Here is a 23866-nt window from a genome sequence, read left to right on the forward strand (position 1 = left end):
AGTGTTCTGTATGAGGCACAGCACTGGCAATCAGGCGGTTCTACAGAGGATGATTTGCTCCAGCATTCCCAGGAACAGTTTAGCTCTGTCTGTGATGGCTGCTGACCAGGATTGAAGGAGAGAAATGCAGCTCCAGGGCGGGAACAATTGCAGAAATGGTGCCCTGGGGCCGGGGGAGGGGCTACAGGTCAGGCCTACTCCCCCTGCTGGCATCCCCATCGGGCGTTGCAGGCCTTACAAAACGGGGTAATTTTCACTAAAACCCCCCCAGACCTGTGCCCTATAATCGTCCCTGGTGACTAGTGGAGCGGCTGCCCAGTAATCAGTGTCCACGGCCGCGGTAAAGCGCGGTCAAAGAGACCCCTTACCTCCCCCTTCCTGCGGCCCCACGATCCGGGAGGACGGCGGCGTGTGTGTGATTGAAGTGTAGGAAGGAACCGGAGCCTCCGCTGCAGTGACCCGGCAACCAGGGCGCGGGAGTATACAGCGCCGCTGGGGGTAATGGAGCTGCAGGCAGAAAAGTCTAATAGACTTTGCCTGCTGCAGCCCTTGAAGTCTTTGTAGAAAAATCTTCTTCTTTTCTGTCAATTTAAGATATCAATAGGCTGCCTCAGGTAGCCCCCCTGTTAAGTGCCTGCTTACTGCATGGCACCAACTTACAAACTAAGCTCCTGTGCACGGAGGCGGGGTTATAGAGGAGGCTGCGCTGTGCATCTTGGGAACAGTCAAAAGCTTTGAGCCTGTTGGTGCCTCGGATTAAGATCCTACTCTACAACCTGATGTTAATCCTTGTGGAGCCCAGTGTACCCCGCAACAGAAATATAGATTTATAACTTGTTATACTGTTTTTAAATTATTTTAAACTACTAACCATAGTTGTCTACCATCGTGAAAATTAATTTGTTATATTATTTATCCATGACAATAGTGAGTTGTATTGTGATGCCATTAATCTAGTAATTGCATCCCAGATTTCATGTCTGGGTAATAGGGTGTTTGCCCACGTTCATCTTATGCATTGATACTAGCTTTCATAGTCAGGACGAAAAAAAACCCTTTATTTGCATATTGCAGCCCAGATTTCATGTTTTGGTAAGAGGGGCTTTGACCACATATATGTTAAGTACTGGCACTACATTTAACAGTCCTAAATTGCTTGCTCCTATTTGTGGAAAGATTGGGTACTATGCACCTTGCTGAACCAGGCGACCATAGATTTGTTTGATCCCTATTAGGGCTATTAGGGGATTCACTCTTACCATCAGTAACCACCTGTTACTGATTCCACCCCCTACACAGTGGGCGGGTAACTTGCTGCCACCACCAGCCTCCTAAAATTGACACCTGGAACCACTTACTGCTCTGTATGCGTGAACATGCTGCTGCCAAACCTCCTGATTGACCAGTCCCTGCCACACCATGTACTAGTCCCTGTACAGTAGCTGGCAGAGGGTGTGAGCTTGGCGACACTGGGCTCAATTCAAAACAGCCAGAGAATGGAATAGCGTTTGATGCAATTCTGTTGTTACAGATGTAGCATGCTTATCTTGCTGCGATGCAGCTTACTGCCTGACACACCAGGCTGTGACTATCGCAGCCGGAGGTTGCTCCATTAATTCTATTAGCATTCTCTGGCTGCAAATAGTCACCGCCTGGCATGCCAAGAAGTATTGTAGCATGTCGCATCGCATCAATGATGAGCATGGCTACATCTGTACCTGTTACAGATACAGTTGTCCTAGAGGCAAGATACAGATACAGTCATCTTAGAGGCAAGATGTTTATTTCTCAGAAAGTCTTCAAAAAGACTCTTTCCCTTGAAGATATTGCTTGGGGGTATCACAGCACACAGAAATTCAGCAGAATTATAGGGGTCATTCCGAGTTGTTCGCTCGCTAGCTGCTTTTAGCAGCATTGCAAACGCTAGGCCGCCGCCCTCTGGGAGTGTATCTTAGCTTAGCAGAATAGCGAACGAAAGATTAGCAGAGTTGCTACTAAATATTTTCTTGCAGTTTCCGAGTAGCTCCAGACCTACTCCTAGATTGCGATCAGCTCGGTCCGTTTATTCCTGGTTTGACGTCACAAACACGTCCTGCGTTCGGCCAGCCACTCCCCCATTTCTCCAGCCACTCCCCCGTTTCTCCAGCCACTCCCCCGTTTTTCCCTGGCACGCCTGCATTTTTTAGCACACTCCCGGAAAACGCTCAGTTACCACCCAGAAACGCGCCTTTCCTGTCACTCACTCACCGATCAGCAGTGCGACTGAAAAGCGCCGCACGAACAGCAGCAAAACTGCTAAGTTTTTAGTTAAATAACTAAGCGCATGCGCGCTGCGTACCATGCGCATTTAGCAACAAATCGCAGCATAGCGAAAATCGGCAACGAGCGAACAACTCGGAAGGACCCCCTATAATTCTTGATGTCACAGAAGAGATACAAATCTCAGGGCTCACATGCTCTGTTTTTATCCCATTCGAACACACAGTACCGCAGGGGGGTAAATCCATCCTGTATTCCCTTCACCAATCAATCTCACGAAATGTAAATACAGCTTACATTTGAAAGGGGCTAACAAAATTTCCTCCTTTCTTTTATATATCCATGACTGAAACCAGCTTGGCTTAATCACAATCTTAAACTGAAAAAAAAGGCTTGACCATTTCACACTATGGGGCTAATTCAGACCTGATCGTTGCTGTGCGTGTTCGCACAGCAGCGATCAGGTCTGAACTGCGCATGCCACAGGGCAACGCAGGAGTGCCGGGACTGTTGGGGGGGCGGGCCGCGGCGGCTGCGTGATGTCACACGCAGCCACTGCGACCCGAGCAGTGACGAATAGCTCCCTGCCAGCACGCAGGAGCTGCGCTCGTGGGAAGCTACTCTACCAGTACAAAAGCATCGCCGCTGTGCGATGCTTTTGTACTTGTGCAACGGGGCCGGGCTGATCGTAGATGTGCTAAAATTAGCACATTTATGATCAGGTGTGAATCACCCCCTATGTCAAAATAATTACCATATCACTTACCATGTAAATGTCTCAAAAGCAATTCATTTTTAAATGCCAAAGCGTTCTAAAACAAAATACCCCATACATTCCTTGTGCCTAGTCTGTACATTTAAACATGCAATTCCACAATGGTGAATAGCACACTAAATGTAATAAGCTGTACTACATTATTAAATATACATTTACAGTACATGTAATATGATAGTTCAAATGAAAATGTTGCTGCAGCACAAGGTAATAACCCTCTCAGTGCCACAGCTGTTATCTTGACCATGTGGGCCTGGTCTCCGGCCACGGGTACCCATAGGCACGGCCCTTACATTCATATTTGCTATGGTAGTTGCATGGCACAAACTGTAAATCATTAGAAATAGCTTGAAAAAAAAAGGCAAGAAAAAATAATAGGATTTTAATTACCTACCGGTAAATCCTTTTCTCGTAGTTCGTAGAGGATGCTGGGGTCCATTTAGTACCATGGGGTATAGACGGGTCCTTTGGGAGCCACTGGCACTTTAAGAGTTTAATAGTGTGGGCTGGCTCCTCCCTCTATGCCCCTCCTACCAGACTCACACCAGCTCACACATAACAAAAAAGGAAAGCCAAGCTAACCAACTTGGAACAATTCAGCAACGGCTGAAACAACAATACTGAACCAAGTAACAATGCAGGAATACGAAGCACTGGGCGGGCGCCCAGAATCCTCTACGGACTACGAGAAAAGGATTTACCGGTAGGTAATTAAAATCCTATTTTCTCTTACGTCCTAGAGGATGCTGGGGTTCATTTAGTATCATGGGGATGTACCAAAGCTCCCAGTACGGGAGGGAGAGTGCTGAGGTTCCTGCAGAACAGATTGACCAAAATTTAGGTCCTCAGAGGCCAAAGTATCGAACTTGTAGAACTTAGCAAACGTGTTCGACCCAGACAAAGTAGCTGCTCGGCAAAGCTGTAAAGCCGAGACATCCCGGGCAGCCGCCCAGGAAGAACCCATTTTATGAGTAGAGTGGGCCTTAACAGATTTTGGACACGGCAAGTCTGCCGTAAAATAAGCATGCTGGATAGTAAACCTAATCCAACGAGAAGTCGTCTGCTTGAAGCAGGGCACCCAACCTTGTTGGGTTCATAAAGGACAAATAAATTGTCCAGCTTCCTGTGTCGAGACGTTCTCTTCACATAAATTTTCAAAGCCCTCACCACATCCAAGGACTTTAAGGTAATTGAGGAGTCAGTAGCCATTGGCACCACAGTAGGTTGATTAATATGAAAAGCGGACACAACCTTTGGAAGAAACTGCTGACGCGTTCTGAGCTCAGCCCTATTTTTATGGAAAATCGAATATGGGCTCTTGCAAGACAAAGCCCCCAATTCAGACACACGTCTAGCAGATGCCAATGCCAACAGTGTGACCGCCTTCCAAGTTAGAAACTTGACGTCCACCTCCTGCAAAGGTTCAAACCAATTCGATTGCAGGAACTGCAGCACCACATTAAGATCCCAAGGTGCCGTAGGAGGCACAAAGGGAGGTTGGATGTGCAGAACCCCCTTCAAGAAAGTCTGAACCCTTACGGAGGGCAGCAAATTGTTTCTGGAGGAAAATGGACAAGGCCAAAATCTGGACCTTTATGGAGACCAAGTATAGGCCTACATCCACACCAGCCTGCAGAAAGAGGCGAAACCGTCCTAGTTGAAACTCCACCATTGGATACATCTTGGATTTACACCAAGACACATACTTTTTCCAAATTCGATGGTAATGTTTAGACGCAACTCCTTTCCTAGCCCTTCCGTCCTAAGATCTGGCGTTCAACCTCCATGCCGTCAAACGTAGCCGTGGTAAGTCTTGATAAGCGAATGGCCCCTGTTGCAGAAGGTCCTCACGAAGAGTGAGAGGCCTCGGATCCTTCAGGAGTAACTCCAGAAGATCCACGTACCAAGCTCGTCTTGGCCAGTCCACAGCAATGAGGATCGCCTGAACTCTTGTTCTTTTTATTAGCTTGAGAATTCTTAGGATGAGTGGAAGTGGAGGGAACACATACACTGACTGGAACAACCACGAAGTAACCAGTGCTTCCACCACCACTGCCTGTGGGTCTTTCGACCTGGAGCAGTACCTGCAAAGCTTCTTGTTGAGGCGAGGGGCCATCATGTCTACCTGAGGTACGCCCCATCGGCTTGTCACCTCTGCGAACAACTCCGGGTGGAGGCCCCATTCTTCTGGATGGAGATCGTGTCTGCTGAGGTAGTCCGCTTCCCAGTTGTCCACTCCCGGAATGAAGATTGCTGATAGCACCACAGCGTGCTTTTCTGCCCAGAGGAGGTTTCTTGTTACTTCTGTCATTGCGCTCTGTTTCCATCCTTGACCACCTTCCTTGGAAAGTTTCACCTTGGGTGACTGCTCCCCAACCTCTGAGACTTGCATCCGTGGTTAGAAGGATCCAATTCTGAATCCCGAACCTGCGGCCCTCAAGTAGGTGAGAAGTTTGAAGCCACCAGAGGAGTGAAATCCTGGCTTTCGGCGACAGGCGTATTCGCCTGTGCATGTGAAGATGTGATCCCGACCACTTGTCTAGGAGATCCAGTTGGAAGGACCTCGCATAGAACCTTCCGTACTGAAGAGCCTCGTAGGAGGCTACCGTCTTCCCCAGAAGGCGAATGCACTGATGAACCGATACCCGGGCTGGCTTCAGGACATCCCGTACCATTGATTGATCACCAACGCTTTCTCTACCGGTAGAAACACCCTCTGCACTTCCGTGTCGAGTATCATCCCCAGGAAGGACAGTCTCCTTGTCGGTTGCAAATGTGACTTTGGGAGGTTCCGGATCCACCCATGATACTGGAGTAGTTGAGGTGAGAGAGCAATACTCTGCAACAACCTCTCCCTGGAAGACGTTTTTATCAGGAGATCGTCCAGATATGGAATTAAGTTCACTCCTTGCCTGCGGCGGAGTAGCATCATCTGTGCCATGACCTTGGTGAACACTCTCGGTGCTGTGGATAGGCCAAACAGCAGCGCTTGGAACTGATAGTGACAATCCAGCAGCGCAAATCTGAGATAAGCCTGGTGAGGCGGCCAGATCGGAATGTGAAGGTACGCATCCTTGATATCCAAGGATACTAGGAATTCCTTTTAATCCAGACCTGAGATCACCGCTCTCAGAGATTCCATCTTGAATTTGAATTCCCTTAAGTAGGGGTTCAATGACTTTAGGTTTAAAATCGGCCTTACCAAACCATCCGGTTTTGGCACCACAAACAGGTTGGAATAATAACCCCTGTGGTGTAGGTGAGGTGGAACTGGGACAATAACATCTGTTTTGACCAATTTTTGAATGGCTTCCTGTAGGATAGCACTTTCTGTCAGCGAAACTGGTAAGCCTGATTTGAAGAATCTGTGAGGTGGGAGTTCCTGAAACTCCAGTCTGTAGCCCTGGGTAACAATGTCTGTCACCCAAGGGTCTAGGCCTGATGACGCCCAGATGTGACTGAAATTTTTTAGTCTCGCTCCCACCTGCCCGATCACTAGGCTGGGAAGTCCACAGTCATGCTGAAGATTTTGGTATTCGTGTCAACTTGCATTATTTGGGCAAGTGCACGTTTTTTAGGATATGTATGTGGGGTATTTGAGGAAGTAGGAGCTGAATGCTGCAAACCCTCTACAGACTTTCTCAAAAACTGCATCTCTTTCTCATTATGTGACATCCTTGATGAAATCTGGGATATCATTCCCCTCAAAGAATGGGGGTTCAGCTTCAGAGGGTTGGGAAAGCATATTGCAGTCCTGAGTACATGGGATAGAGTCTTCAGGAGAAGATACAAAATCTGCAGCACATGATACAGAGCCCTTAGACATGGTAATGTGGATAAATGCACATACACACACACATACATACAGGAAAATGTCAGACACAGTTTCCCCCTGAGTACCTTCAGAGAGTCACAGAGTCTAAGGAGCCAGCCACACAGCGCCCCAATGAGCAGTTATTATGATAACAGCCCAGCGCCGACTAAATAACCCTAATAGGCTAAATAGTACGGATTACACTCTCCCCCTCCTGTCTATAACACCCTGGTACCGCAGTAACTGGAGTTATCTGGAGGGTCAGCGCTCCCTGTCAGCGTGTCCCAGCGGTCTGCAGGGAGAAAATTACGCTGGCAAGTGCTGGATCCGCTCTGAGGAGGAGCCCCGTCCCCTAAAGGATTTAATGCTAACGGAGGGATTAGCCCCTGTTAGCTACATTACCAGTGTCAGGGTGATCGCGCTGGCCCAGGATGCCCCTCAGCCGCATCTACAGTAACCTGTTGCTGAGCCTTCATTGAGCGAAGTCTGACAGAGCTGCACTCCCAACCTTGTGCCGCCATTCTCGTCGGAGACCCGCTAACCGGGCCGCCGGCGTTGAACTCACCACTCTTCTTTCTTCTGGCTCTGGTAGGGGGTGGTGGCCGTGCTGCGGGAGTAAGCGGTCGCCTCGTGGGCTTGCGATCAGCACCCTCAGGAGCTCAGTGTCCTGTCAGCGGAGATAGAGAACCATGAACTTCAGGAGTTGGTTCCTACTCTCCCCCTAAGTCCCACAAAGCAGGAAAGCTGTTGCCAGCAGCTTTCCTGTACCTAACAACTCTAAGAAAACAGCAAAACTAGAAAAACTCCTAGGAGCTCCCGTAGTTGTGACCGGCTCCTCCGGGCACATTTTCTAAACTGAGTCTGGTAGGAGGGTCATAGAAGGAGAAGCCAGCCCACACTATTAAACTCTTAAAGTGCCAGTGGCTCCCAAAGGACCTGTCTATACCCCATGGTACTAAATGGACCCTAGCATCCTCTAGGACGTAAGAGAAAAGGGGATGCGGTTACTGTGGCCGGACCACCCACCAGCCACATGGTTAATGGCGGCCGCGGCACTGAAGGGTTTAATCCTCAGTGCCCGGCGCCATTATATGGACACTGGGCGCTTGGCGCCAATTTTAAATGTACTGGGCGCTAGGCGCCATGTGTTTATAACTGCTTTAATATTGTATTTTTAGTGTGTGCCGCGGTCCCGGGCCTCTCCAGTGCGCCAGGGGAGAGGGGAAACGCTGCAGACGGGAGATCAGCTCCCGCTGCAGCGATCGGTGTGCCCCCGCTCTGCTCCCGGCGACCGCAGCAGTAAGCACTGCCCCCCGGCACCCTAGCTGTGTGTGCGCGCCGGGGGGGGAGAAGGGTGAGCCGCTGCGGCTGGGAGCTCAGCTCCCGCTGCAGCGCGCTCCGTAGTTGCCTGTGCTGGGGGACAGCACGCTGGAGGCAGCCAGCCGCGGCAGCCGGGATGAATGTCCCGGGCTGCTAGGCGGCGGGGAGGGGTGCGCCGCAGCCCGGCTCCCCGCCGAACGCTGCGGCAACGGGAAAGGTACTCAGCGCCGCATACAGGGGACCGGGCTAGCAGGATCCCTGCACGGCGAGGCCACCAGAGTGCGCCGCTCAGGGGGGACCGGGCTAGCCGGCTCCCTAGCGGCGGGGGATGATTAGGCTGGTGAGTGCTGGGGTCCGGGAGCTACGCTCCCGGCACCTCAGCGCTGCACAGGACACAGAGACACGGCGGCTGGGACAAGCGTCCTGAGCCGCCGGGCTTCAGATCAGGGGGGTGCGCCGCACGGTGCGGCGAGGCCACCAAGTAGTGCCACACTGGGGGGACAGGGAGAGCCAGCTCCCTGGACCCCAGTGGCAGGCAGGCAGGCTGGAGGATGGGGGAAGCCAGCACCATACCTCCAGCACTGAGAGAGCCCTAGCAGCCAGGCTGCAGGGCTAGGGGAGCCTAGCGCTGAGCACTGGGCACAGCATAAGAAAAACATTGTTTTAAATGTAATAAAAAGTGTGCTGTGATGTGAGGCACTGCAGTGCCTGGGTATGCTCAGTGCTCAGTGTATATTTAAAGGGAAACACATGTGTGTAAATATTTAAAGGTAAATTGCACTTACTTGGTTGTGTGTCCCAGGAGGGGGAAATCCATGGCTGTGCAGGCTGATGGATTCTCCCAGACCTTTTCCCCAAAAACGGAATACTTTCCCTTCCAGCCTCACACTTGAAAGTGGCATTGGAAGAGAGAGGAGAAGCTCAGCTTTGAAACAAGCTGAGTGGTTTTCTGGAACTCCATGGAGATCACCCGTAGTGGCCAGGAAACCCTGACCGGGGATCTAGGCTGCCCAGCTCTGGAGCCCGAATCCAGGCTGCAGACAGTGGGCTAGGTCCCGGGCAGGTTTCTGGAAGTCAGTTTAGGCGGGAAAACTTCCCCCAGCCTAGACTGAACGGCACCAGGGCGTATCCTGATCCTCCAGGATGGGACAGTCAAAGAAGAGTGACCACTCCCCACTGTCCATAGAGGACAATGTTAGCTGTGCATGTGACCAAGGCATGCACAGCCCATGGGTAAACGTTGATTGGTTGTAAACCTCAGGGCGGGCTTACCCCCTGTGGTACTGTGTATTGGAGTAGGATAAAAGGAGGGCAGTTGCCCCATGAAAAGTGTATTGTACCATCTTCATTCTGCTGTAAACATCTCGCTGTATTGCTGAAGTTCTTTTCAGAACTATTTGTAGGCATTAAACATCATCTGCCTCAAGAAGATTGCATCATCTTGTGACCTACAGGGCTATGCGAAACATAGCCCCGTTTACCGGCTGTCTAGGATGAATCTGCCTCTCCAAGTTCTGCCTTCCACCAGCTACCGCTAGAGGACTAGTGGGGATTCGTCAACACCACACAGGTGTGGTAACGCAGTTTCTCGGCACATACAGAGCAGAACCGTGGTTCCAAACGCCACGGCAGGTTAGGAGTTTGGTGGCGGCAGCATAAACCCGCCCACAGCGCAGTGGGTGGAGTCAGTAACAGGCGGTTACTGACGGTAAGCGGGAATCCCCTATGTGGTCAGGTTCCGTGTGACCTAAGCATCCATTCTGTGTACTGGGGACGACACCGTCCGGTCACAGTTACAATCCCAGCGGTCGGGATCCCGACGGTCAGCATACCGACGCCGGGATCCCGGACGCCATAATGATGGCAGGGGGCTCAAGGCTATTCCCATACCGTCCAACATGACCCTCTCCAGGAGGATTGCCGTCACCTGTGCTGAAACATCTTTCTTACCCATTAACCTGTTCAACACAGGTGATGGCAATCATAAATTACGAGGGAAGTCCACGAGTAGAGCATTCTGTCCCTCCTGGAGAGGGTCATGTTGGGAGGTATGTATTCCCACCATACTTGCCTACCTGACCCTCTCCATGAGGGAGAAAATGCTCTGTTCCTGGACATTCCTGGTAATGTATGATTGCCATCACCTGTGGTGAAACACCTTTCTTATCAATTAACTAGCTCACCACAGGTGATGGCAATCATACATTACCAGGAAAGTCCAGGAACAGAGCATTTTCTCCCTCATGGAGAGGGTCAAGTAGGCAAGTATGATTCCCACTCGTGGGTGTCCGAGCGCCGCGAGCCACCGAGCCTGCAGCATGGCGAGCGCAGTGAGGCCTCAAGGGGCTTCATTGCACATGCCCCCTGGCCGGCATTCTGGCGGCTAGGATCCCAGCATCGTTATGCTGACTGCCAGGATCCCGACCACCGGTAAAGCATACCCAACACAGAAAAAAGAACAGGACCTACAATTACAAAACTGGTTGTCTATTTATTTATTGTCAGTTATTTATATAGTGCACACATATTCTGCAGCCCTTTACAGAGATAATATTTAGCCATTCACATCAATCCCTGCTGCAGTAGAGCTTACCATCTACAGCAGTGGTATCCAACCCTGGTACTCCAGAGCTACCAACAGATCAAGTTTTCCAGCTCACCTAGCAGGTGCACAGGTGCATTAATTACTCGCTGACACATTTTAAAAGATCCACAGATGGTGCTAATTACTTAACTTGTGATTCTGTTTGGAGACCTGGAAAACGTTGACTGTTGGTAACTCTCGAGGACCAGGGTTAGCTACCCCTTATCTACAGTATATCATACTTGCCTACCTGACCCTCTCCATGAGGGAGAAAATGCTCTGTTCCTGGACTTTCCTGTTAATGTATGATTGCCATCACCTGTGGTGAAACACCTTTCTTATCAATTAACTAGCTCACCGCAGGTGATAGCAATCATACATTAACAGGAAAGTCCAGGAACAGAGCATTTTCTCCCTCATGGAGAGGGTCAGGTAGGCAAGTATGAGTTAGGGCCAAGGTAGGAATCAAACCCATGACCTAAGTGCCGCTAACAATTACACCATCCATACTGCCCTGTCTATGGCATGTGCAGTGAGAGTTCGACAGTAGCTTAGTGTGTACTATGCTTCGCCACTAAGGAAAAATGGTGGAGCTGTGACTGACACAATGGGTCAGGAACAGGCAGAGAGGGTAACGATATTGGGAGTGAGTAGAGACCAGCGTCCTGGACACTGAGGCAAAACTGGATTCCTCTTCTATCTTTTTGTAAAAATAGATAAGAAAAGAGACCTGGCCTCATGCCCAACACATCTCTAACTAGGACTGGACAAGATGGCGGCTGTGGCACTGAAGAGGTTTAATACCTTGTGCTGCAGAACAGTTTTATATGAATTATCATATTACATGTAGTAAATGTATATTTAATAATGTGTTTTAACATGTTATATTTAGTGTGGTATTTGCGGTCGTAGATTTGCATAATTGACAATGTGGCGGCAATGTGGAAGCACATGTCACTGATGGTGAGGGTCAACGGTATGTGACGGAGACCCCAGATCTGGCATTACAGAGTACTACCTGCCAATCGACCACACCTGCTGAGTGGTGTTTGGATAGATAGATAGATAGATAGATAGATAGATAGATAGATAGATAGATAGATAGATAGATAGATAGATAGATAGATAGACTTGTGTGTATGTAGATATATTAACATAAATTCAATAAAAAAGCCAAAGAGATAGTATCTTTACTATGCGATTGAGAAACGAGTGATGAAAGAGAAAAGAGAGTGACAGAAAAGATGGAGGAGTAAGAGAGAAAAGAAAGGACAGTGGGAAGAGAGAAAAGAGGTGGTGAAGAGGGGTCCAGAGTGAGAGAGACCAGCCCCCCAATCCCTCCTTCCTCGGAACCAGTGGAGAGAAGGGAAGGAAGAATGACAGGGTGAAGAGGTGGGAGTGGGGGGAGATAAAGTCCAGCAACACAAGGCATAACGGCTACATAGACGGATATCTATATAGATAATTTTGATTGCTTGTGACGTGTTTAGTATGATTTACAGACAGACACAATACCGACGGTCATAATCCCGACAGCAATTGGCCTACAGTCAAAATACAGACACAGTCAAAATACCGACATTCGTTATGCCGACATGTTCAAAATGCTGATATAGTCAGCATACCGACATTTGAAATGCCAACATGTCAAAATACCGGCATGAGGTTTTCTGGGGATTGTTGTGTCAATGTCGACATATGTTGACATGCATGCCGTCTAAGTGTACCGCGTCCCCTCGAATGGCTCTCTGCACTCGGCACACTATTATATTCCCCCTCCAGGTCCACTGGAATGGTAAAGCATGAACAGTTCTGTTTTGGGGCAAAAATTCCTTAAAAATGCATGTCAGCATTTTGTCATTTCAAGTGTCGGTATTCTGACTGTGTCGGCATTATGAATGTCTGTATTTTGACCATGACGGTATTTTGACTGTCAGTCAATGAAGAGTCCTAAATTGTAGTCTTACAATAATCTGTCATTAATAATTTTAAGAATAAACACACATCATTTCTATTTATTGTACATACCCTAAAATAAAATATTTAAGAATATATTTAACAATATCTAGGACCTATATTACCTAAATTTGAAAACTTCTGGTACGGTTAAATCAGTTATGCCCTTATTTATCAATGAGTGATAAATTTCACTGTGAGTGATAAATTTCACCAACCAATCCACTCCTTTCATTTTTTAAACAGTCTGTAACATGGCAGTTAGGAGCTGTTTGGCTGGTGCAATTTATGACTCACAGTGAAATATATCACTCATTGATAAATAAGGGCATTAGTGTTGAATAATTTGTGTTCTTTTTGTTATTAGTTTTACATGCTCACCTCAGCAGTTTTGCCTGCTCTCTGTCGAATCTCTCCATAAGCAATCGTTCATTGCAATGCTTGATCCGCTCATCCATATTCTCTTCTCTTGCATGTCCTAACGATAAAAAAGTGAGGGGGAAATAAAACAAAAAAGAAATTTAAAAATAGATTTTTTTACTGTTATTTTACATTTTAATTTATTATTAAAATAAGCAACTGTGGATTGTCTAAAAGACATGTAGAATACTTAAGTGTCCTGTAAAAGCACAGCGCTGATGATGCAGGCGTCTTTACAGAGGAGACATTGCTCAGCAGTCCCAGAATCAGCGCAGCTGTTTGTAATGGCGCCCAAACGCTGACAGGGAGTGAGGGAGACAGAGAGATGCAGCTCCAGGGCTGGAACATTAGCAGTAAATGGCGGCTGGGGGAGGGGCTACAAGTCAGAACCTTATCCCCTTGCTGGACTTCACCACGGGGTACTGCGGGCCTTAGTAAAACGGATTTTTATATAATCCGACTTGTGCCCTTGCCCTGGTGGTCTAGTGGGGTCCCTGTACGGCCACAGTGTCCACACGAGCGTGTGCGGTTCCGTCTCCTAAAGAGCGCGCCGAATCGCGATTTCCAGCGGGTCCCGCCTGGGGGACCCTCTTACCTCCTCCCTTGATGCAGCCACGCGATACTGAAGAGCAGCGGCAAGTGTTTGTGTGCCCTAAAGAAAACCGGAGCCCTCCGCTGTAAGTACCCGGCAACCAGGGTGCGGGAGTATACAGTGTACTGACTTCTATAAAAGCTCTTTTCAGGGCTGCCTAGCGCAGCCTTCCCTGTTAGCTGCCTGCACTGCAGGCACCAACTTACAAACTGAGTTCCAGTGCCTAGTGGTGGGGATATAGAGGAGGCGGCGCTATGCATCTTGGGAACAGTCAAAGCTTTTAGCCTGTTTGTGCCTCAGATCAAGATCCAACTCTACACCCCGATGTAATTCCCTGTGGAATCACAGTGTACCCCGTTGCAGAAATTATAAATAATTTCAGCCCGTCAAAATGACGTAACAACATAACAGTAATGTCAGAGCCTGCAGCTGTACATGACCGAACACTTGAATTGCTCCGCCGGCCGCCATTTAGTGGCCGCCAGTGCACAAAACACTTGCATCCCCCCATAGAGGTGAGGAGCAGCATTAGCTTTTTATTATATAAGATGATAATAATAATATGGAGCGTCATCCATTAGAGCAGGGGTGGCCAACCAGTGAAAGGCAAAGCACCACAAAAGATCTTTAGTCAAGGGAAAGAGCCACTATCATGCGCAAAGCCACACCCCATTTTTGTGCGCACACCTTTCAGTATGACGTTTGCAGGAGTATGACCTAGTGTCATAACCCCGGTTTTAGTAATGTTGTACAATGCTACATACATATAATACCCCAGTACATGCCACATACATATAAAAATGCCAAACAATGGGTGCCTCCACAGTGACAGATACATATATGCCCCCACAGTGCCAGATAAACATATGCCCCCACAGTGCCAGATACACATGCCCTCACAGTGCCACATACATATATGCCCACAGTGCCAGATACACATGTCCCCACAGTGCCAGATACACATGCCCCCACAGTGCCAGATACACATGCCCCCACAGTGCCAGATACACATGCCCCCACAGTGCCAGATACACATGCCCTCACAGTGCCACATACATATATGCCCACAGTGCCAGATACACATGTCCCCACAGTGCCAGGTACACATATGCCCCACAGTTTCAGATACACATATGCCCCACAGTGCCAGATACATATATGCCCCCAGTGCCAGATACATATATGCCCCACAGTGCCAGATACATATATGCCCCACAGTGCCAGACACATATATGTCCCCACAGTGCCAGATACATATATGCCACATAGTGCCAGATCCATATATGCCACACAGTGCCAGATCCATATATGCCCCACAGTGCCAGATCCATATATGCCCCACAGTGGCAAATACATATATGCCCCCAGTGCAAGATACACATGCTCCCACAGTGCCAGATATGCCCCAGTGCCAGATACAGATATGCCCCCTAAGTGCCAGATATGCCCCAGATACATATGTGCCCCCAGTGCTAGATACACATGCCCCCACAGTGCCAGATATGCCCCAGTGCCAGATACACATGCCCCCAGTGCCAGATATGCCCCAGTGCCAGATACATATATGCCCCCAGTGCCAGATACACGTCCCCACAGTGCCAGATATGCTCCCCAGTGCCAGAAACATATATGCCCCCAGTGCCAGATACACATACCCCCACAGTGCCAGATATGCCCCAGTACCATATACATATATGCCCCCAGTGCCAGATACACGTCCCCACAGTGCCAGATATGCCCCAGATACATATGTGCCTCCAGTGCCAGATACACATGCCCCCACAGTGCCAGATATGCCCTAGTGCCAAATACATATATGCCCCCAGTGCCAGATACAAGTCCCCACAGTGCCAGATATGCCCCCCAGTGCCAGAAACATATATGCACCCAGTGCCAGATACACATACCCCCACAGTGCCAGATATGCCCCACTGCCAGATACATATATGCCCCCAGTGCCAGATACATATATGCCCCCAGTGCCAGATACATATATGCCCCCAGTGCCAGATACACGTCCCCACAGTGCCAGATACATATGTCCCCACAGTGCCAGATACATATGTCCCCACAGTGCCAGATACATATATGCCCCACAGTGGCAAATACATATATGCCCCCAGTGCCAAAATCAAATGCCCCCACAGTGCCAGATATGCCCCACTGCCAGATACATATATGCACCCAAGTGACAGATACACATGCCCCCACAGTGCCAGATATTCCCAAGTGCCAGATACACGTCCCCACAGTGCCAGATATGCCCCTAGTGTCAGATACACATACCCCCACAGTGCCAGATATGCCCCAGTGCCATATACATATATGCCCCCACAGTGCCAGATACACGTCCCCACAGTGCCAGATATGCCCCAGATACATATGTGCCTCCAGTGCCAGATACACATGTCCCCACAGTGCCAGATATGCCCCAATGCCAAATACATATATGCCCCCAGTGCCAGATACACGTCCCCACAGTGCCAGATATGCCCCCCAGTGCCAGAAACATATATGCCCCCAGTGCCAGATACACATACCCCCACAGTGCCAGATATGCCCCAGTGCCATATACATATATGCCCCCAGTGCCAGATACACGTCCCCACAGTGCCAGATATGCCCCAGATACATATGTGCCTCCAGTGCCAGATATGCCCCAGTGCCAAATACATATATGCCCCCAGTGCCAGATACACGTCCCCACAGTGCCAGATATGCCCCCCAGTGCCAGAAACATATATGCCCCCAGTGCCAGATACACATACCCCCAGTGCCAGATATGCCCCACTGCCAGATACATATATGCCCCCAGTGCCAGATACACATACCCCCAGTGCCAGATATGCCCCACTGCCAGAAACATATATGCCCCCAGTGCCAGATACACATACCCCCAGTGCCAGATATGCCCCACTGCCAGATACATATATGCCCCCAGTGCCAGATACATATATGCCCCCAGTGCCAGATACACGTCCCCACAGTGCCAGATATGCCCCCCAGTGCCAGAAACATATATGCCCCCAGTGCCAGATACACATACCCCCCCAGTGCCAGATATGCCCCCAGTGCCAGATACATATATGCCCCCAGTGCCAGATACATATATGCCCCCAGTGCCAGATACATATATGCCCCCAGTGCCAGATACATATATGCCCCCAGTGCCAGATACATATATGCCCCCAGTGCCAGATACATATGTCCCCACAGTGCCAGATACATGTCCCCACAGTGCCAGATACATATATGCCCCCAGTGCCAGAATCACATGCCCCCACAGTGCCAGATATGCCCCACTGTCAGATACAGATATGCCCCCAAGTGACAGATACACATGTCCTCACAGTGCCAGATACATATATGCCCCACAGTGCCAGATACACATGTCCCCACAGTGCCAGATATGCCCCTAGTGTCAGATACACATGTCCCCACAGTGCCAGATATGCCCCCAGTACCAGATACACGTCCCCACAGTGCCAGATATGCCCCAGTGCCAGATACACGTCCCCACAGTGCCAGATATGCCCCCAGTGCCAGATACACATGTCCCCACAGTGCCAGATATGCCCCAGTTCCAGATAAAGATATGAACCCCAGTGCCAGATACAGGTTCCCACAGTGCCAGATATGCCCCCAGTTCTAGATACACATGTCCCCACAGTGCCAGATACATATATGCCCCCAGCACCAGATACACATGTCCCCACAGTGCCAGATACGTATATGCCCCACAGTGCCAGATACATGTATGCCCCCAGTGCCAGATACATATATACCCCATAGTGCCAGATACATATATGCCCCACAGTGGCAAATATATATATGCCCCCAGTGCCAGATACATATATGCCCCACAGTGCCAGATGCACATGCCCCCACAGTGTCAGATATGCCCCCAGTGCCAGATACAGATATGCCCCCAGTGCCAGATATGCCATCAGTACCAGATACACATGTCCCCACAGTGCCAGATATGCTCCCAGTGCCAGATACAGATATGCCCCACAGTGCCAGATCCATACATGCCCCATAGTGGCAAATATATATATATGCCCCCAGTGCCAGATACACATGCCCCCACAGTGCCAGATATGCCCCCAGTGCCAGATACAGATATGCCCCTAGTGCCAGATACATGTCCCCACAGTGCCAGACATGCCCCCAGTGCCAGATACACATGTCCCCACAGTGCCAGATATACCCCGCAGTGCCAGATAGATATGCCCCACAGTGCCAGATCCATATATGCCCCATAGTGGCAAATATATATATGCCCAACAGTGCCAGATACATATGCCCCCACAGTGCCAGATATGCCCCCAGTGCCATATACATATATGCCCCCAGTGCCAGATACAGATATGCCCCTAGTGCCAGATACATGTCCCCACAGTGCCAGATACGTATATGCCCCACAGTGCCAGATACGTATATGCCCCACAGTGCCAGATACATATATACCCCATAGTGCCAGATACATATATGCCCCACAGTGGCAAATATATATATGCCCCACAGTGCCAGATACACATGCCCCCCCAGTGCCAGATACAGATATGCTCCCAGTGCCAGATATGCCATCAGTGCCAGATACACATGTCCCCACAGTGCCAGATATGCTCCCAGTGCCAGATACAGATATGCCCCAAGTGCCAGATACAGATATGCCCCACAGTGCCAGATCCATATATGCCCCATAGTGGCAAATATATATATGCCCCCAGTGCCAGATACATATATGCCCCACAGTGCCAGATACACATGCCCCCACAGTGCCAGATATGCCCCCAGTGCCAGATACACATGTCCCCACAGTGCCAGATATACCCCACAGTGCCAGATACAGATATGCCCCACAGTGCCAGATACACGTCCCCAGTACCAGATACATGTCCCCACAGTGCCAGATATGCCCCAGTTCCAGATACAGATATGCCCCCAGTCCCAGATACATGTCCCCACAGTGCCAGATATGCCCCCAGTGCCAGATATGCCCCCAGTGCCAGTTACACATGTCCCCACAGTGCCAGATAGATATATGCCCTCAGTGCCAGATACACAGGTCCTAACAGTGCCAGATACATATATGCCCCACAGTGCCAGATACACATGTCACCACAGTGCCAGATATGCCCCCAGTGCCAGATACACATGTCCCCACAGTGCCAGATGTTCCCAGTGCCAGATACAGATATGTCCCCAGTGCCAGATACACGTCCCCACAATGCCAGATATGCCCCCAGTGCCAGATACACGTCCCCACAGTACCAGATACAGATATGCCCTCAGTGTCAGATACATGTCCCCACAAGCCAGATATGCCCCTAGTGCCAGATACACATGTCCCCACAGTGCCAGATATACCCCGCAGTGCCAGATAGATATGCCCCACAGTGCCAGATCCATATATGCCCCATAGTGGCAAATATATATATGCCCAACAGTGCCAGATACATATGCCCCCACAGTGCCAGATATGCCCCCAGTGCCATATACATATATGCCCCCAGTGCCAGATACAGATATGCCCCTAGTGCCAGATACATGTCCCCACAGTGCCAGATACGTATATGCCCCACAGTGCCAGATACGTATATGCCCCACAGTGCCAGATACATATATACCCCATAGTGCCAGATACATATATGCCCCACAGTGGCAAATATATATATGCCCCACAGTGCCAGATACACATGCCCCCCCAGTGCCAGATACAGATATGCTCCCAGTGCCAGATATGCCATCAGTGCCAGATACACATGTCCCCACAGTGCCAGATATGCTCCCAGTGCCAGATACAGATATGCCCCAAGTGCCAGATACAGATATGCCCCACAGTGCCAGATCCATATATGCCCCATAGTGGCAAATATATATATGCCCCCAGTGCCAGATACATATATGCCCCACAGTGCCAGATACACATGCCCCCACAGTGCCAGATATGCCCCCAGTGCCAGATACACATGTCCCCACAGTGCCAGATATACCCCACAGTGCCAGATACAGATATGCCCCACAGTGCCAGATACACGTCCCCAGTACCAGATACATGTCCCCACAGTGCCAGATATGCCCCAGTTCCAGATACAGATATGCCCCCAGTCCCAGATACATGTCCCCACAGTGCCAGATATGCCCCCAGTGCCAGTTACACATGTCCCCACAGTGCCAGATAGATATATGCCCTCAGTGCCAGATACACAGGTCCTAACAGTGCCAGATACATATATGCCCCACAGTGCCAGATACACATGTCACCACAGTGCCAGATATGCCCCCAGTGCCAGATACACATGTCCCCACAGTGCCAGATATGTTCCCAGTGCCAGATACAGATATGTCCCCAGTGCCAGATACACGTCCCCACAATGCCAGATATGCCCCCAGTGCCAGATACACGTCCCCACAGTACCAGATACAGATATGCCCTCAGTGTCAGATACATGTCCCCACAAGCCAGATATGCCCCTAGTGCCAGATACACATGTCCCCACAGTGCCAGATATACCCCCAGTGCCAGATACACATGTCCCCACAGTGCCCCCCCCCCCCCAAGTACTGCTCACCGCGCTGCTGCTGTGTATGAGGGGAGGAGAGCGCAGCGTGCGCCTCTCCTGCCCCTCAGTCTCCGGTGGCGGTGTCTATCTTCAATTCGGCGCCAGCCCGTGAGCAAATCAAAGCTTGCGATCCGGCAGCCAATCAGAAGCCTTAGATGCCGGTCCGCAAGCTCTGATTGGCTCACGAGCAGTGCTGAATTGAAGATCGTCACCGCCGCCGGAGACCTTAGAGGTCTGTGATGGGCAGTGGTGGCCGAGAGCGGATCGAGCCGTATGCGGAGGATGAAAGAGCAGCTGCATTAGAGGGTGTATGTTACCTACATTAGCAAGTACAATGTGCATCCTCACATTCCATCTACTGTATATTAATTAAGACTGTAGATTTAGCACCTTGTGGCAGCATCTTCAAACAAATAAATACTATTGTACTGTATGTTATAGTAAATTTTGCACAGCAACTTTGCACACTAATAAAGATTTGTGTTGTCTTTACTGTGCTATTTTTTCTGTACTGCAGTACAGTATGTTAATGCAGGAATACCTTGAATCTGGTAAACATACCAAATGGAATAACAGGATTTTAATACTGGACGGTAAATCCTTTTCTCCTAGTCCGTAGAGGATGCTGGGGTCCACTTCAGTACCATGGGGTATAGACGGTTCCGCAGGAGCCATGGGCACTTTAAGACTTTTCCAGAGTGTGAACTGGCTCCTCCCTCTATACCCCTCCTCCAGACCTCAGTATAGGAACTGTGCCCAGGGAGACGGACATTTTGAGGAAAGAATTTACTTTAAAATTAAACGGTGAGATTCACACCAGCTCACACTTCAACCATGCCGCACAGCATGGCATTCAACATAACACATACCAACGGGCATGAACTATTGCAGCAACATGCTGAAAACAATTTTAACACAACACCTGTGTAACTACAACTACCCACTGCAGGTAAAGTACGCACTGGGTCGGGTGCCCAGCATCCTCTACGGACTAGGAGAAAAGGATTTACCGGCAGGTATTAAAATCCTGTTTTCTCATACGTCCTAGAGCACAGGTTCTCAAACTCGGTCCTCAGGACCCCACACAGTGCATGTTTTGCAGGTCTCCTCACAGAACCGTAAGTGAAATAATTTGCTCCACCTGTGGATCTTTTAAAATGTATCATTGAATAATGAATACACCTGTGCACTTGCTGGGTTACCTGCAAAACATGCACTGTGTGGGGTCCTGAGGACCGAGTTTGAGAACCCCTGTCCTAGAGGATGCTGGGGTCCACTTCAGTACCATGGGGTTATACCAAAATTCCAGTACGGGCGGGAGAGTGTGGATGACCCTGCAGCACTGATTGACCAAACTTGAGGTCCTCATCGGCCAAGGTGTCAAACTTTTAAAACTTAGCAAACGTGTTTGCCCCTGACCAAGTAGCTGCTCGGCAAAGTTGTAACGCCGAGACCCCCCGGGCAGCCGCCCAGAATGAGCCCACCTTTCTAGTAGAATGGGCATTAACCGAATTCGGTATCGGCAATCCTGCCGTGGAATGAGCATGCTGAATTGTACCTCTGATCTAGCGCGCAATGGTCTGTTTAGAAGCAGGACATCCAATCTTGTTGGGAGCATACAGGAAAAACAGAGCCTCTGTTTTCCGTATTCGAGCTGTTCTTGCGATATAAATTTTCAAAGCTCTGACCACATCCAGAGACTTTGACGCAGCGAAGGTGTCAGTAGCCACTGGCACCACAATAGGTTGGTTTATATGAAAAGAAGAAACCACCTTCGGAAGAAATTGCTGACGAGTTCTTAACTCAGTCCTATCTTCATGGAAGATTAAGTAAGGACTCTTGTGAGACAAGGCCCCTAACTCAGACACCATCCTTGCGGATGCCAAGGACAACAGCATGACCACTTTCCAAGTGAGAACCTTCAACTCTGTCTCCTGTAGAGGTTATAACCAATCCGATTGAAGGAACTGTAACACCACGTTAAGATCCCATGGTGCCACTGGAGGCACAAATGGAGGTTGGATGTGCAGAACCCCAAGAACGTCTGAACTTCTGGAAGAGAGGCAAATTGTTTCTGAAAGAAAACGGACAAGGCCGAAATCTGGACCTTGATTGAACCCAATCTTAGGCCTGCATCCACACCTGCCTGCAGAAAATGGAGAAAACGTCCTAACTGAAACTCTTCCGTAGGAGCCTTCTTGGATTCACACCAAGACACATATTTTCTCCAAATACGGTGGTAATATTTAGATGTTACTCCTTTCCTGGCCTGAATCAGAGTGGGAATGACTTCTTTGCGAATACCCTTTCAGGCTAAGATCCGGCGCTCAACAGCCATGCCGTCAAACGTAGCCGCGGTAAGTCTTGATACACGTACGGCCCCTGCTGTAGCAGGTCCTCAGGAAGAGGCTGAGGATCTTCTATGAGCAACTCCTGAAGATCTGGATACCAAGCTCTCCTTGGCCAGTCTGGGACAATGAGGATCGCTCAAACTCTTGTTCTCCTTATGATCTTGAGCACTTTTGGAATTAGTGGAAGTGGAGGAAAGACATACACCGACCAAAACACCCACTGGGTCACCAGTGCATCCACTGCTATTGCTTGAGGGTCTCTCGACCTGGAACAATATCTCTGAAGATTCTTGCTGAGACGAGATGCCATCATGTCTACTTGAGGAACTCCCCAAAGACCTGACACCTCTGTGAAGACTTCCTGGTGGAGGCCCCATTCTCCTGGATGGAGATCGTGTCTGCTGAGGAAGTCTGCTTCTCAGTTGTCCACTCCCGGAATGAAAATTGCAGACAGAGCTCTTGCATGTCTTTCTGCCCAGAGGAGGATCTTTGTCTCCTCTGCCATCGCCGCTCTGCTTTTCGGTCCGCCCTGACGGATTATATACGCTGTTACATTGTCCGACTGGATCTGTACGAGTTGATCTTGAAGAAGATGCCCCGCTTGTAGAAGACCGTTGTAAATGGCTCTCAACTCCAAAACGTTTATGTGAAGACAGGTTTACTGACTTGACCATCTTCCTTGGAAGCTCTCTCCCTGTGTGACTGTCCCCCAGCCTTGGAGACTTGCATCCGTGGTAATTAGAACCCAGTCCTGAATCCCGAACCTGCGTCCCTCTAGTAGGTGAGAACTGTGTAGCCACCACAGGAGCGAAATTCTGGCTTTGGATGACAGGATTATCTTCCGGTGCATGTGTAGGTGGGATCCGGACCACTTGTCCAACAGGTCCCACTGGAATACTCTGGCATGGAATCGGCCAAACTGTATGGCCTCGTAGGCCGCTACCATCTTCCCCAACACCCGAATGCATTGATGAATCGACACTCTTGTTGGTTTCAGAATTTGTTTGACCATTCTCTGGATTTCCAGAGCCTTTTCTACTGGAAGAAATACCCTCTGTACTTCTGTGTCCAGTATCATCCCCAGAAAGGACAATCTTGTCGTTGGTTCCAATTGTAACTTTGGAAAACTTATGATCCAACCGTGATGTTGAAGTACTGTCAGGGAGAGTGCCATGTTCTGCACCAACTTTTCCCTGGATCTCGCTTTTATCGGGAGATCTTCCAGG

General features: G+C 49.5%; 1 protein-coding gene across 4 annotated transcripts in view; it reads right to left on the reverse strand.

Moving 5' to 3' along the window:
• The window catches only part of TNRC18 (trinucleotide repeat containing 18), a 1076633-nt gene that overhangs the window by 924764 nt on the left and 128003 nt on the right, over window positions 1-23866 (reverse strand). For all 4 annotated transcript variants that reach the window (XM_063934091.1, XM_063934092.1, XM_063934093.1 and 1 more), the window contains exon 5: window positions 13090-13186. In XM_063934091.1, coding sequence (XP_063790161.1) covers window positions 13090-13186 — 97 coding nt within the window. The remainder of the gene's footprint in view (window positions 1-13089; window positions 13187-23866) is intronic.

Source organism: Pseudophryne corroboree, chromosome 7 (assembly GCF_028390025.1).
Source record: "Pseudophryne corroboree isolate aPseCor3 chromosome 7, aPseCor3.hap2, whole genome shotgun sequence".
NCBI classification, from domain to species: domain Eukaryota; kingdom Metazoa; phylum Chordata; class Amphibia; order Anura; family Myobatrachidae; genus Pseudophryne; species Pseudophryne corroboree.